General features: G+C 28.1%; 2 protein-coding genes across 3 annotated transcripts; both read right to left on the reverse strand.

Moving 5' to 3' along the window:
* Positions 1 to 5,245: 5,245 nt before the first annotated feature.
* LOC140673208 (uncharacterized) lies at positions 5,246 to 11,667 on the reverse strand. Its single transcript, XM_072905950.1, has 5 exons — positions 11,019 to 11,667; positions 9,933 to 10,160; positions 8,368 to 8,517; positions 6,591 to 6,810; positions 5,246 to 5,898 (listed from the first exon to the last, which is right to left on the reverse strand). Exons 1-5 carry the CDS (start codon positions 11,244 to 11,246, stop codon positions 5,594 to 5,596), a joined length of 1,131 nt encoding a protein of 376 aa, XP_072762051.1. The 5' UTR covers positions 11,247 to 11,667; the 3' UTR covers positions 5,246 to 5,593.
* Positions 11,668 to 13,930: 2,263 nt separating this feature from the next.
* Rpl31 (ribosomal protein L31) lies at positions 13,931 to 15,161 on the reverse strand. Of its 2 annotated transcripts, none has more exons than XM_072905786.1 (3): positions 15,061 to 15,161; positions 14,399 to 14,629; positions 13,931 to 14,117 (listed from the first exon to the last, which is right to left on the reverse strand). In XM_072905786.1, exons 2-3 carry the CDS (start codon positions 14,617 to 14,619, stop codon positions 13,967 to 13,969), a joined length of 372 nt encoding a protein of 123 aa, XP_072761887.1. In that variant the 5' UTR covers positions 14,620 to 14,629; positions 15,061 to 15,161; the 3' UTR covers positions 13,931 to 13,966. The 2 variants fall into 2 exon arrangements, with proteins under 2 accessions (XP_072761887.1, XP_072761888.1); XM_072905787.1 differs by lacking the exon at positions 15,061 to 15,161 and adding an exon at positions 14,943 to 15,044.
* Positions 15,162 to 16,417: the final 1,256 nt, after the last annotated feature.

Genomic DNA, 16,417 nt, shown 5'->3' on the forward strand with positions numbered 1-16,417 from the left:
GGACATAGCACGGATCGCAACCAAAACTATACACATTATGTGTTATCCATTGAGAACTTCGTAGACATTGGCTATGTAGTTCATTGTCCACGTTTTTATGTCCACAGAGGGCGTATCGCTTTCAGGAATCACGTAAAACCGGGCCGTGGCGTCTCTCACGCTTCTCTCTGACAAATGTTTCAAAAGTTTGTTCAAGAATACCGAATTAAAAAAAAATCCTACTACGATCTTCTTAATTGGTTGTTAATGAGCACCATTTCAGCTTTAATTTCTTTTTTAGTGATAAAAAATGAAAAATGTTTTACCTTATAACAATTATTTATAAAAGTATATTTAAAAATTTATTTTAGATAATTGCAGCAAAAAAATTTAAAATATTGTTTTTATCTGTAAAACTTGAAAGATCAGGGAATTTTCAGAGAGTTCGTTTTATAAAATTTGGGTAGATATCCTGATATTCTTGTAAAAAATTATTAAATTTTATATGATAAAAAATATTTATTTCACTTTATATACTCTACATATAATATATTTTCGCTTGCTATAAAAATATCGCGACAACATATCGAGAGATAGGATAGAACTTGCGCAAAAAGTGTTTCTGCAAAGAGATAATTTTATTAACATTCATCATTATAAAACGCGTTGGCTTGCAATACATTTAATTCATTTATTAAGGCTATGCCCTGCGTTTCAACAATAGCGAGTACATTAACGTCGTTTCATCTTTAATTTTTGTTGTTTTTATTTATAATCGACTAATATAGGGATAAATGATTAAAAAGTTGTATTAGAAATTCAAGCTTGCTTTAAAGCTAATCAAATGTCAATGAAATTCATATTAAAAACATTTTTAGATATTTTAAAATAGATTTACAATATAAAATAAATAATATATAAGATTTTTCATACATCTGCCTCTTCTTGTAATTTATACATTTTGATAAAGTTTACTATAATTTTACAAACAGTTAAGCATGATTGATTTTATCACTGCGAATTAATGTATATAAATTATTAATATATACATATATACAAAATATCTCTTTTAAATTCATCATAGCTTTTATATTCATGTGATGACTCATGATTTAATTAATTTTAAATAAACTTTTCGGAAATTTTGTGTATAAATTTTTTTATCAAAGTACTTAAATTTTTTGAAAATCAAAAACTAATGTCCTTCGATAAGACTACGCTTTATCGAAAAGAATAAAAGTTAATTTACACATTCTATAATAAAACGTAAATCTTCAAAATTTTATTTTATATATTAATATTATATATATATATATATATATATTTTTTAAAAATTATAATTAAAATGATTAAAAAATTATAATTTATTAAATTATTTTCTAATATCTATTTTCTATTTTGTAATAATCTAATAATGAATGAATATAATTTAATAAATTATAATTTGTTAATAATATCCATAAATAATTATTTCAAAATTATTTTATATATATAATAATATATAAATGAAACGACGTTTCAGTATCTATTGTCAACAGGTGAGCTTTTGCACATGCATTTAAATTTATTCTATCTCGTCGCACATCTCCCTTCCTCCCCATTCGCTCCATTCACATCTCTTTTCTCTTTATTGTATTTTTATGATTTGCATGCGTCGAATAGAAAAATCAAAAGCGGCGAACAACATTTTTTTTCGACCCCGTCGATCCTTCCGATGTAATTTGATTTGAACCTTTTTTTTAGATTAATGAAAGCCTCTCGTAGCTATTATATTTATCACATCGATATTCAACCCTGTGCGCTATTATATTAAAATATTATCATCGACATTGCGGATGAACGTCGTTTCGTATCGTATGAGCTCAGGCGACAATTTCACATTAAATTTTATAAAGCGTGATTAGACTAATCGATCAAATAAGTCGTCTCCCACTTGATACGTGCGATTGATTAGACCTCTGAACGATTTGATCGTTTTATTTAACACGTGTCGCAAAATCCTATAGAAGCAAAGATCTAACACTGTAAGGGGGATGAAATATGTATATCTTCTTTTCCTTTACATAATTTACACATTTTACATTCTATTTCCCGTATTTAAAAAAGCGCGTTGCTAATCGACTATATACGCGTGGAAAAAATAATTTTCCTTCTCTACAACAATTTCTCTATTTGTGGAAAATAATTCTTATATATCTCTCATATATATATATATAATATATAATATATATAACAATCTACTTTCTAGCAAATCGGGGGCCAACAGGGTCGAATTACAAAAACTGCTGTAAATTTACTACACATCTCGCAATAATAATTCGCGTACCTGAGATTGTAAATAAATCTCTCGCCGTACGCGGAGAACAATTATATGTATATATACATTACGCAAAAAAAGGCCAATTTTCAGTATAGTTGCAACTTTTTTAAAAATAATCGGAATAAGATCAATAAAAAAGCGCTTCTAATTTTTCAAAAGTTTGTCCAAGAATACCGAATTGAAAAAAAATCCTAGCACAATTTCATTAATTGGTTGTTAATGAGCACCATTAAATCAAGTAAAAATTGCACTTTTATCTTTGTTCATTCGACGGACGTCGCTTTCTTACAATGTAATTTTGTAACGAATAGAAAAAATTGAAATTTATTTAAAAATTCTAAAACTAGAAACTTCAAGCTTTGAAATGCATTTTTATTTATCTTATTCCGATTATTTTTAAGGAAATTGCATCTACTTGAAAACTGGCCTTTTTATATGGAAGATAGTGACCCTTTAATTTTTTTGCGTAGTGTATATTATATATATTATATATATCTTACGCAGGTGTTGTATATCTTATTTATTAGAGCGCTAAAATCGCTGCAACAACATTCGAAGCGACTACAAATGTCTGTCAATCGACTCGATTTAAAGATTTTTCACCCTTTGTTCGTCCTTTACCGTTCTATATATATATATATATTTTTTTTTTAAAGAATCGAGAGATAAAAGAAAATTGATCTCTCGTATTTTAAGAGACAAATTATCATTGAATAGAGAAACGCAATTATATTCAGCTAGTCGTCTCTAATATATGTATATATGTTAATGATTATCAATTTGGCAGACTTTAGACGTAGTTACGTTTTTTTTTTTTTTACTTTAAAGCGATAATTGTTTCGTTTTGACATAATTTTTGTCGCCTTCAAACGAGAATATCATTCTCAAGCATTATATTTAAATTTATTGATTTAAATTTGCATAGAGTAGATAATTAAAGACTTTATCAATTTTTATCTCAGAATGTGATTTTAGTTCCTTTTCCTTCGAGATTCCATTAAAATCAAGTAAGAACCAAATCTATATTCACATTTATAATGTTTAAAATAGAGTACAGACTTAAAGTATATAGTTTCTGCCTTTACTTTGCTTGCTAATTTTCATAATAAATTGAAATCGTATAAACTTTATACTTCTCTTTCTGTTCTCTGTCTCTTAATTTTATCCAAGTTTCATATTCAGACTCTATTCGACTAGGATTAACATTTGAAAAATTCTTCTGAGCAGCTTAGTAAAGATTGTAATGATGATACGTCCTGATTGCAGTCTCGCTCGCGAGATTTTTCCTTCTTTTTTAGTTCGACCTTCTTGCCAGACAAGTTCCTGGAGAACACAGGCACACACACACACACATTAGTCCTTCGTCGCTCGATAGGAACGTGTTTGTTTAATACTAAAAACGCTAAGAAATTCAACGCTTGTCTTGCGCACAAAACATTGATTTCCAGTATAACAGGACGGAAAAGTATGTGCAAAGTATTACATCTTACGTTTCCTTGCGATTCGTCTCATGCACTTTAGGCTTTTCTTTCATACGATTACTATATCTTACAATACGAGTCCCTTAAATAAGTGTGATAGCTCTAAAACCGATGTATATACAAAATAGGCGTGTTTTTTTTTGGTGTTTTTTTTCTTGAGACGATTTTTTTTTAGCTTTCGTCCTGCACGTATGATTCATGGAACGAATAGTCAGCGCGCGCGAATAAACTATAAGAATCTCAAAACAAGAATACAGTCGCATTTTTCATTTCTATTTTCTCCAAATTGGAAATAGATATAGCGATTCTAAATTTGAGCTTCTTGTATCTATTACAAACAGTGACGCAACTGTTTAAAAAAAAAACTAATCCCGCCAAAAACACACAAATTAATCAAGGAATTAATTAGAAACTTTAATTAGAGAGGGAGTTACGAATTTTAATAGATATCGCTTATATGATCCAATATCAGAAGATTTAGTGATGAAAAATGTGAATAATATTAAAAAATAGAAGTTACATATTTTTGTTACGTGTTTCACTAATTAAATTGTATCAAATAAAAAAAAGAAAAAAATATGTAAATCTCAAATTTAAACACAGAAATAAATCAAATGTAATTTGTATATTTTAAAATTTAAATTTGTGGCCTTTTTTCTTTTTTTTTTTTTTTAAATAATTTTTATAAATTTTTTTTATCAACATTATATACTCAATACTTTAACCTTATTATTTTAATTCAAACGAATTTTGATTGTATAATCGCTTTTCTCGAGATATCTATCTTCATTTATTCAAATTTATACTTTCGTGCGGGAAGGTCAGTAAACGAATGAACAGTTACGCCACTATCAATAATCACAGATCATCGCAGATTGTATCTCTGCTTGATCTAATCGTATTGTACGTACTACCAGCTACCAAGACAAAGCTCGGTGTACTCTTTGATTATCACTGCTTTTGCAAGCGGTAGTTGAGGGCAGTAAAACCTGATGACCGATATTTCTGTGGAAAAAAAACTTCTCTCTAAATTCCATTGGACTTTCATTACAACAAAAATAGCATCGCGTCTTTAATCATTTCGATAAAGTTATTATAAAAAAAACTCTATTATACAAATGGATGTGTTACATTTTATAATCGATTTATATTCTTATCGCAATTATATGCCAATTGTGCATTATCAGAAAGATAAGTACATTGCCAATTATATTGTGCGACTGGATGCATTTTATATTTAGTTTTAATCTTCGTGATATTCAAATATTTATTTAAATATTATATACATATGTATATATAATATTATATATTATTATATAATATTAAATATATATTGTAATATTATAAATATATATAATTTTTGAATAATTATATTTGAATATTATATTATATAATATTCAAAGAAATAAATATATATACAATATAAAAAAATATATATATTTATATTAATTTATTCAAATATTACTTTTGACACAGAGATTTTCACACGTTTCTGAATAATGAATAAATAAAGAATATCAATAAAATTAATATTAATAAAAATATAAATCTAATCGAAATAAATCTTTTAGAAACTTAGAAAAAATTGTCTTGAAACGAAAGAGCCTCTATATCTTCGGTCTCCCCCTTGTAACTTGTTCAACCTTGAACTCGTTAGCGAGAGAAATATCGGTCATCGTGTTTCGCGTGTCCGAAAGTCTTTGACTCGCGACAAGCACGCGATAAGTCGACGATAAGGATCCTGCCCTCATCAGGGTCCGGCCCATCGCGTGCAGATACAGAGAAGGCATTTCGCACGTTGGCCGTATTGGTATTATTGGCCAGAGCTGACGGACATGGTGTCGCTGCCGGTGGACGCGGTGTCCGACAACGGGAGCGGCGCCGCCGACGATCTCAGGAGCTCGTAATTGCCCCGCGGTATCCGTGGCACCGCATGCGGCGACATCATCGCAGCGTTCATGTTCTCTGGTAACGGCGGTAGCACGTTCTTCTGAAACTGGCCGGAGACGTTGCCCACCGGCTCGTAGTTCGCTACCACGATTATCTTGCCGCTTCTGCTGTGTGCCTTCCCGACCCCGAAGTAACGACTGTTCGCCCATATCAGCTGGGTGAAGTGACCTAGGAAGTGATAATGCTCTTTTATTTATTTGTATTTTTATTTTATTTTTTATCAAGTATTCATAAGTACTTTAAATACTTTGTATTTATTAATTTCTATCATTAGTAATTCATTACCCTAACAGCACACTCTTATAAACATATTTTGAACATGTGTGCTAATATAGGGTACTAACTATTAGTGATTATTATGTACTTACAAAAGTATTTATGAATACAAAGCATTCTTAATTTTTGTATTTATAAATACTTTGTATTCATAAATACTTTTGTTCATAAGTACATAAGAATTACTAATTGTTATAGTAATGAATTATTAATAATAGAAATTTTAAAAATACAAAATATTTAAAATATTTATGAATACTTGTATTGTATTTATAAACACTTTTGTAAAATTATTCATAAATACAAAGTATTCATAAATACTCTTTTGTAATCTTAGATTGAACAGATCATAAAGAATTTCAGCAAATGAGATTTGAGAAAAATATTTACAAAATGTTACTATAAATATTTATTTTTTTACTTACTATATAAATATTATGTAAAATATTTAATCTAGGTATATATTTAAATAATATGTCAAATACAGTTTTTTATGACTTTTTTCTCAAAATGTATGTACAAAAATATGTATATGATATTAAAAAAAAAATAAATAAATGCCTGGAACATCTCGAGCTCTTTACCTGCATTCACATTGGCGTGGAGGACATCTGGTTCCTTAAGAAAGTCGTACTGCCTCACGGCCGAGTACCAGTAGGACGCGACCTCCTGTCCTGTGATATCGCCGGGTACGCCGCCACCGGGGCGGCAATAAAGATTGTGACCCACGTTGCGATCGTTTCTGTAGTAGAACGTATTCGTATGCGCCAGATGATTTGCCCACGACTGAGCGTACTCGCACAACTGCAAACAATACACATATATGTATATATGTATGTATGCGATGACATAGTTTAAGAAAAGATATAATAATTTTTTTTCGAACGAAAACAAGAATTATTGTTAATCATTTTTCGCAGGCTTTTTTGACGCGCTCTAATTTTTAATTTATAATAAATTTTATTAATTTCTATTAATAAATTATTTATTAAATTTAAACAATTTATCGAGAAATTACAATTTGTGACGAGTTGGTGTGAGACAAGTTTGATTAGAATCACAAAATTAAGTACATATATTATTTTTAGCCATCAAAAGATCTATACTTCTTTTAAATAGCTAAAACTTCGAGACTCGGATTTCAGTATTTAATAAAAGCATAGTCAAGTGTCTTAAAATACGAGAGTCTAAATAAATCGAAAAGTAGAATATTTTTAACATCGTATAAAATTTTTATTTAAATAAAATTTGTAAGCCAAGTAATGTTTTTTCGTTAAAAACATGTATCCTTTTAATAACAAAATTAAGATGAAAAATTGCAAAGATTTTTAAACAGAATAATAATGTTTTAAAATTAAAAATATTTTTTAATTTGTCATTTTTATTCATTTTCGGTAATTTTCCTTAAATTTTTATTTTTTCCTCAAGTTATTACAAGAAAAAAACGAAATTATAAAAATTCAACCTTCCTAGTATTTTGCAAAAAATAAATTTCGAGTTTCTTAAATCGCTGAATACGAATTAAAAATGACGGCATTAATATGGATATTGAAATTTAAAAAATGTTCAGTTTTTTAAATTATATATTCATGTAAAAATTTATATATATTTTGAACGTGTTAATTTTGATATTAGATTATCAATAAATTTAAATTGGAACAAATATGATGGAAAGCTATATTTGGTAGATTCTTCGACGATCTAATTCCGCAATAGATCCCATTTTTAACTCTGAATATTTTATTAATCATCGAAATAAATTCTTTTTAAAAATTGATAAAAGCCCCAACATACTAATTTTATGAATGCAATAAAAAGACTTTTCAATACATCACATATCGTAGTTATAATTTGACAAAATATATATACTAGAATAATATTTCTTTCTTACACAATAAAACAGAATAATATTTTAAAAATATTTTTTAATTTGTCATTTTTTATTCATTTTCAGAAATCTTCCTTGAATCGCTCCTTGAGTCGCTGAATACGAATTAAAAATGGCGGAATTAATATAGATGTTGAAATTTAAAAAAATGTCCAGTTTTTTTTCTTTCTTTTATAAGATTCTTAAGAGTAAATTTTTCAAAATTATGACGGAACAATTTAAAAAAAAAATAAAGTGTTAAAAAACTATAGAAAGTGTGATCGATCTCGTTTATATATATATATTTTTTATAATTTTATAATTTTTAATTTTTATAATTTATAATTCTTTAAATATATTTTTATTATATATATAATATATATATATATATATATATATATATATATATTTTTTTTTTTTTTTAGAACTATATAGTCGTTGTGTTTGAAAAAACGTAGATAGCGTTTTCTCTTATCATTTTTTTTTTTTTTTACCTGCGGCGACATGGTTAACGGGGGTGCGTTGTGCCGTTGCCGATAAACGTTGTGCCAGCAAAGGCACTCGGTGATAAATTCGCTGTCGCGCCAGTCGGTCTCCAAGTCACTCCTATCGTGCGTGATACTCATCGGCCGGTTGCTGAGTATCTGCAAGAAAATTTCCAAGATGTAAGATATCTGTGAGAGGCTGTCCGATAACTTTTACCCTGATCTACGCGATACGCCGCACGCGATATCGCCTATTTATTCACCCCTCTGTATCTCGTATATTTAAGAGGTTGTAGAAATCGAAAAGTAGAATATTTTTTAACAAGGTGCGAAATTTTTGTCCAAACCAATAGATAACTAATTGATAGAAATTCATATAAATATTAAAATAGTATTAAAATATATATAAATTAATAATAATAATTAATACAAATAATATAATATTGCATAATATAATATAATATAATATATAATAAATTTTTATTGAACCCTTATACATTATCAAATTCTTAAGTTTGCATATTGAAGTTTAAAATTTATTGTTTCTAGATTTGTTTTGGCCTCTTAGATCGTCGAATCCTTGGACTCTCTGGAGTGTTTTCGTCAAAAAATCCTGAGACTGTCTTTCAACTTTGATTTCTGAATTCTTCAATTTATTATAAATCTTTTTCATTTGCTTTCATTTCCTCTGATCTTTGGATGCGACAAGATCTAGCCTTTTCTTTTGCTAAAACTTAAAGAATCTTTTACAAAGAAAAAGGATCAAATCTCAACAGCCTTACTCTTCTCAAATAATTTCATATGAATAGCTAAAAGGTGTTTGAAAATTCGCCAAATTAAAAATTCGATTAACGCAACGGTGTGATCTCCCGACAGGATAGCATACATAGGAACCGGGGTACCAGTGGGCCGCTCCTGAATCTAAAGTATCGACCCAAGTATTTTGCGCGCGTGCTCCTTCGCACTTTTGATTTCGTATTCCATTTCGAAAACAGTCGCATCACAACGAGCATGCCAAGGACACAACGGAAATTATATTCCGCGAACTTGAGACGGCGTATCCGACGTAGCGCGTTCGTGGTAGTTGCTTGATGTTTCACCCTCGAGTTCGTAAAGAGATGCGATCAGCTGTCTCCACCAATTTTACTCCGCTATTGTTTTTTTTAATACAAAGAGTCAGATTATTTAACAACAAAGCATGACAGTATATCTAGATTGAAGATATGTGTGTTTTCAAAAATGTCTATTAAAAAAAGAAAATGATTTTTAATCCCTTTGAAGATTTAATAATTTTAAGATCATTTTGAATTTAATGTAAAAAAATATGAAATAAAGAATTATTTTAAAAATATCAAAATTATTTTTAAATCATTTTAATTAAGCAAACTAGTTCTAATCTTTTTTCATACAGAAATATAGTTTTACTTTAAGAAATAAAATATTATACTTATATATACTCAAAGAAAAAAAAATAAATTTGTCTAGTTAAATTATATTATTTATTAAATTGTTTTTTTAATACAAAATAATATCCTTCTTAATTGTCACGATTTTTGGATGATTTTGGCGCCTACCTTCTTCAGAAGTTTCGGCCGATTGTCTAGCTGTTGTTGAGTTTGTTCGTAATTTAATGAAGACGACTTAGGTACAACCGGATCGACGATTCGGTCTGCCTTGTACAATTTGCTTTGTTCTACTCTCTTCCTGAGGTTCTCCAAGGCCGTCGCCTCCTCGCGCTTCCTGGAGGGCGGCCAGTTTTCGCTCGAGGTGTGGATCATGCTGATTCCGGCACATGGTGAATCCTGACGAGCGCAATATATTTACATTATATATTTGTGGATTAATTCAAATGTATTTTTTATAGATTTATCATAATTTAATTTCTTTTTTAATAATATTTTAATTCTTTTTTTTATCATAATATATAAAGTTATTCGATTTTAAATTTTTCGAGAGCTCTTTTGCTCCAAAAATGTGAGAGAGATATAATTTAAAAGATTTTTATGCCTTTATAATATATAATTTTATTATAATTACAAAAATATTATTAAAAAATAAAAACAATATATTAAGAAATATAGCAAATTAATTGAATATATTAATAATTAACAATTAAAAACTATTGTAATGTTAAAAATGAGGAAAGAGGAGTGCAGTTGGGTTTTCTGTTCAAACTTCTGAATTGTATGATCATAAATGATCAGTATATATGTATATCAAAGAATCTTTATGAATTAATTGTATTTGCAATAGAATAAGTTTTTGCATAAATTAACATAAAGTCATATATTATTGTTGCGAAAAATATAATATTAATAAAATTGATAAAATCATTAAATTAGCATTTATGTAACATTATGTAATACGCATTATTTCAAATACATAATAAACCGTTAAAAAAAAACATATATGATAGATACATGACAGATCGTATGATTCTTCTGCGACGAGGAATTATTAAATTATATAACAAAAAGAGAGATGATTAAAATAATTGAGAATCTCTTTCCCAAGAGAGATGATTTTCCGATTCTCAAAATAAGATTCGCGAATCCGATGAACGTCGTGTGTGACAATTTTGCGTCTTGAAATCCCATATCCTTTCCCGAATAAGATTCAGACGCAGATCTGATATCCGATCCTCCACGTCGAGGACCGACCTTGAGGTGATTGCTGTTGGAAAAACTGAAGTCCAAATGCGCGGCCTGGCTGAGCAATCGTTTGCTCGCGGGGCATCGGTTGCGATTGATCATCTCCTTCTGCATCGCGTACTCGATGAAGTAGCTCTCGTACTCGCTGGCCGCACCGCCGTTGCTGTCACGTTGCGGCAGCAGCTCGGTCATCTCCTCCGCAGTGCCGTACGCGCGGTTCACCTCGCGCAGCTCCATCGTGGAGCTCTCCACCCAGGAGCCTCGCACCCACGAGACCGCCCGCGAGATCCGCGCTCGGGCCAGACCGAGCGCATACTGACTGCATTATCCGGATTCCGGATCCGGCCAGCCTTACGATACCGTACAATGCGGACATCGTACGTTTGCGCGCCAACTCGGCCCTCCTCTCCTCTCGCGATGGAAACTGGACGATGAAGAGTGCGTGTCGCGATGAAAAAGTGAAAATAATTAAAGAGAACCTATCCTATGTAGCGTATCAGTCACGTCCAAAGTTCATAAATCCAATATTGACGCTTTTATTATTGATCCAATATTTAACATTTTCACATTCATGAGTTTGAAAATGTTATAATTGACATTTTTGGCGAAGCACTTTTAGCTTTTTAAAATAAATTAAGAGTTTATATATAAAATAATTATTAATTAACTAATCATAAATTATTAGTTAATCATTAATTTTAAAAATTAATAAATGATTTGTGAATTAGAGATCTAATCTAAATCTAATACTGTCACTTGTATTATTGATCCAATAATCAACATTTTGAGATTCATGAATTTGAAAATATAAAAAATACTTTTAGCCTTTTAAAATTAATTAAGAATTAAATAATGATTAATTAATAAAATTATTAGTTAATCATTAATTTTAAAAATTAATAATTGATTTGTGAGTTAAAGATCTAATCTAAATCTAATACTGATACTTTTATTATTGACTCAATATTCAACATTTTGACTTATGAATTTAAAAATATTATATATGATATCTTATAAAGCACTTTTAATAACCTTTTAAAATAAATTAAAAATTAAATATATTTTGCGAAGCACTTTTAGCTGTTTAAAATAAATTAAGAGTTAAATAATTATTAATTAACTAATCAAATTATTAGTTAATCATTAATTTTAAAAAGTAATCTAATACTGTCACTTTTATTATTGATCCAATAATCAACATTTTGAGATTCATGAATTTGAAAATATCATAATTGATATTTTTTGCAAAGTATTTTTAGCCTTTTAAAATTAATTAAGAATTAAATAATGGTTAATTAATAAAATTATTAGTTAATCATTAATTTTAAAAATTAATAATTGATTTGTGAGTTAAAGATCTAATCTAAATCTAATACTGATACTTTTATTATTGACTCAATATTCAACATTTTGACTTATGAATTTAAAAATTTTATTTATGATATCTTATAAAGCACTTTTAATAACCTTTTAAAATAAATTGAGAATTAAATAATTATTAATTAACTAATAATAAATTATTAGTTAATTAATAATTAACTAATAATAAATTAGTATTTAATAATTAATTTAAAGAATAATTGATTTGTGAATTAAAGATCTAATACTGAAGCTTTTATTATTGAAATTAAAATAAATTAAGGATTAAATAATTATTAATTAACTAATAAATGAATTATTAGTTAATAATTAATTTTAAAATATTAATAATTGATTTGCGAGTTCAAGATTTTCCTTGTAGAATTAAAATTTTTATTTTCATGAATTTTTCAATTATTTTATAAAATTTTCCGTGGTACAGTTGTTACTGTAAAAAAAAAAAAAGAGTTCGATATAAGATATATTTATGCTGATTTTGAGATTAAATTATGTTTTACATAACAAACTTACAAATTAATTATTAATTTTATATTTTAAAAGGTTAAAAAATGTCATATCTATAAATCTTGAAATATGTATTAAATTTATTAATTTTTTATATAACTGATCCGTTCCAGTTCCTCTTTAAATAAATGAGCTTGTATATCGTTGTTCGATAAATCTGCTCAATTGACATTTTTCCACAGTATTTATATTTTCAAATATAGTTAAATAAAAATAAATACAAAAACAAGATTACAGTCATTTCCCACAGGTTTTTGACGTTGGAGATAATTTCAAATTGCTCTGTCACATTATAATTTTAAGAAATTTTCAATTAAAATTGCAAAAAAGGATTATTTTGTCATATTGTGCCTATCATAAGCAATATACTGGAGAAGTTTGATTAATCAAAAGTATATTGTTAGAATTTAGCCTAAAAAAAAATTATGTTGACTATTATGAGATTAATAAGATATTCATGATTAAATATGATCTTTTGGGGAGAAGTTGCAAATTAGATTATCTATATAAAATAGTTTTCAATTATATTTATATTTAAACTTAAGGATTTTTTTAGATCGTTAAGTTTAATATCAAAATTGACAAACTTAAATTAGCAAAACTAATATGGATGAATATATTAAAATTGAAATAAAGTTTTGTAAAAATTTTTTCCTCAATAGATTTCACATTTAACAATAAATATATCATTTATTAATTTGTGATCAATACAAATTTCTTTTGAGAGGACCATTAAAAACCTATGAAATAACTATTCTTATGTTAAAAAAAGAAAAATTAGGTGAAAAAAAGTGAAATTATTTCTAAAGGCACAAATATCAATAAAAGAACTCACAAATCTCTTTCACTGATGGTTATTAAGAAGTTATCAGATTATCTAATTAGACGTGAAGTTGTGAAACGAAATACAAGCTACAGTAATTTTCTAAAAAGTTCGACGAGTAAAAATAGAGTATTATAAAGATAGTGCCTTATTATCTAAAATATATATCCATGAAACTTGTTATAAATTAGATTGCAAAATAAAATCTCACGTATTTATATAGTTTCAGTGTTTATTATACAGAAGTACATCAATCTTGACTGGCATCCACATTTTCAGTTTGAAGACCTTTAAACGTTGCGACAGGTATATATGTGACGAGAGTATAGAGCTTGTTTGCAGAATCCTCGTCATCATTCCTTCTCCTGCTTAATCTCACACGCACTCTGAAGGGAACATTCCTAAAAGATAAATAAATAATATAAAGGGTACTGCAAAAATATTTTTTCATTATTTTATCTTCATACTTTTCTATCAAAAAATCAGTTTTCCCATAAAAAATTTGCATATAAATGAAAAGTTATGTTAAACTCAAAAATTTTATTTATATATCAAATAATCTTCAATAATGAAAAAATTTTAAATGAGTTATAGTTTATAATCAATTATTATTATGAAAAATTATAATTAAATAGTTTATGTATATAAAACTCTTCAATTCAGATCAAGAGTTTGATGATACCTGATGCCCTTGGACCACAGCTGTTTGTTGAGACGTGTGTCTATCCTAACATCAGGTGTTCCCATTTGCTTCTCTGCAAATTTCCTGATCTCCTTGATGGCTCTTGGAGCACGCTTCTTGAATCCAACGCCATGAAGACGCTTGTGAAGGTTCACTGTATACTCACGAGTCACCACCTCATTGATGGCACTTTTTCCCTTCTTCTCAGAAGACTTAGCCATCTTTTTTTACCTGGTTTTAGAACAAAATAAATTATATAGATGAAGAAAATATGTATAGATAATTAAACATATCCATGCAATGATTCTAGAAAAAAAACTTCATGATAAAGGAGAAAAAATTCTTAACAAAGCAAAATAAAAGGCGTAACAATTATTTCGCGATACAACAAATTATTTATGTCAATTTATTAAAATTATTATTTAAAACACACATGTGATATATTATAGTCTCAAATAAAAATGTCATAACGCCAACAAAACAAACGAATTCGTCACGTGTTCAACGTCAATTAACAACGGAAAAAAGTGAGTATAATAATTACTTCAATATCAATTAGCGAGAAGAAGATCTACCGGGTAAGATTTTATAGAATCTAAGTGTTTATGAATAATCTACCGCAAGATGTTTAGGGATTATAATTTAATAATAATCATCGCTACCTCTTGCGCACACAGCCAAACGAGAAAGAGCAGAAGGGAGAGGAGGGAAACCAGGAGAAATTTTCCCTAGAAAGACAGCGACATCTGTCATTGGATGTGAATTATCACACTGATAATTGCGTTCCAAAAATTATTCCTTGAAGTAGAGCGTTCGATTGACCAATCAGAATAGAAGCAACTAAAATTTCTTTGTCCTGATTGGTCAAATTTCAATCATTGATCCAAATTTCAATAGTAGTATATATATATACAGGATGGACCATTTTAATCCATCCAGTCGAATATCTCGAAAACCAAGCCCGGGAGAGAAAAATGTTTCAGACGAAAGTTGTATGGTTTCGAGGGGGCCATAAGGTGGTACCATTGGTTTGACCTTGAAAAGTCATTTGAAGGTCACGTGAAGGTCACTTCAAGTTTTTTAAATGGAACACCCTATATATTTTTACATATTCTTGTAGCTCATCTCGAGAGCTTTCCAAAACACTTATGACAAAGTATTTTTCATTAAGTATTTTTTGAGTTATAAGGCTTCAAAGTTGCAGTATTTTGACATAAAATACAAGATATCTCGTAAAATATTCATTTTTTTATTATCTTATTCTAATACTTTTATGCACAGAATAATGAGACGAATCAATTAGTGTAAAGAAAACACATAATTATGTTAAAGTAAAAATGTGTAACTATTAGTTGCAAATTTAGATTTTTACTTTAACATAATTATGTGTTTTAATTATGCCAATTAATTCGTCTCGTTATTCTGTGCGTAAAAGTATTAGAGTAAGATAATCAAAAAATGAATATTTTATGAGATATCTTGTATTTTATGTCAAAATACTGCAACTTTGAAGCCTTATAACTCAAAAAATACTTAATGAAAAATACTTTGTAATAAGTGTTTTGGAAAGGTCTCGAGATGAGCTACAAGAATATGTAAAAATATATAGGGTATTTTATTTAAAAAACTTGAAAAGACTTTCACGTGACCTTCAAATGATTTTTCAAGGTTAAACCAATGATATCATCTTATGGCCTCCTCGAAACCATACAACTTTCGTCTGAAACATTTTTCTCTCCCGGGCTTGGTTTTCGAGATATTCGACTGGATGGATTAAAATGGTCCACCCTGTGTATATATATATATATATATATATATATATATATATATATATATATATATATATATATATAGAGAGAGAGAGAGAGTGTCCCATTTGAAATGCTGTCCTATTTTAAAATTGTGATAATAAATTGTACAACTTTATATATATATGTATATATATAGTAACTATTTAATTAATATAGTAATTATTTAATAATATATATTATAGGTTCTAATTATTATCTTAATTTTTAA

The sequence above is a fragment of the Anoplolepis gracilipes genome, chromosome 14 (assembly GCF_047496725.1).
Source record: "Anoplolepis gracilipes chromosome 14, ASM4749672v1, whole genome shotgun sequence".
In the NCBI taxonomy this organism is placed as follows: domain Eukaryota; kingdom Metazoa; phylum Arthropoda; class Insecta; order Hymenoptera; family Formicidae; genus Anoplolepis; species Anoplolepis gracilipes.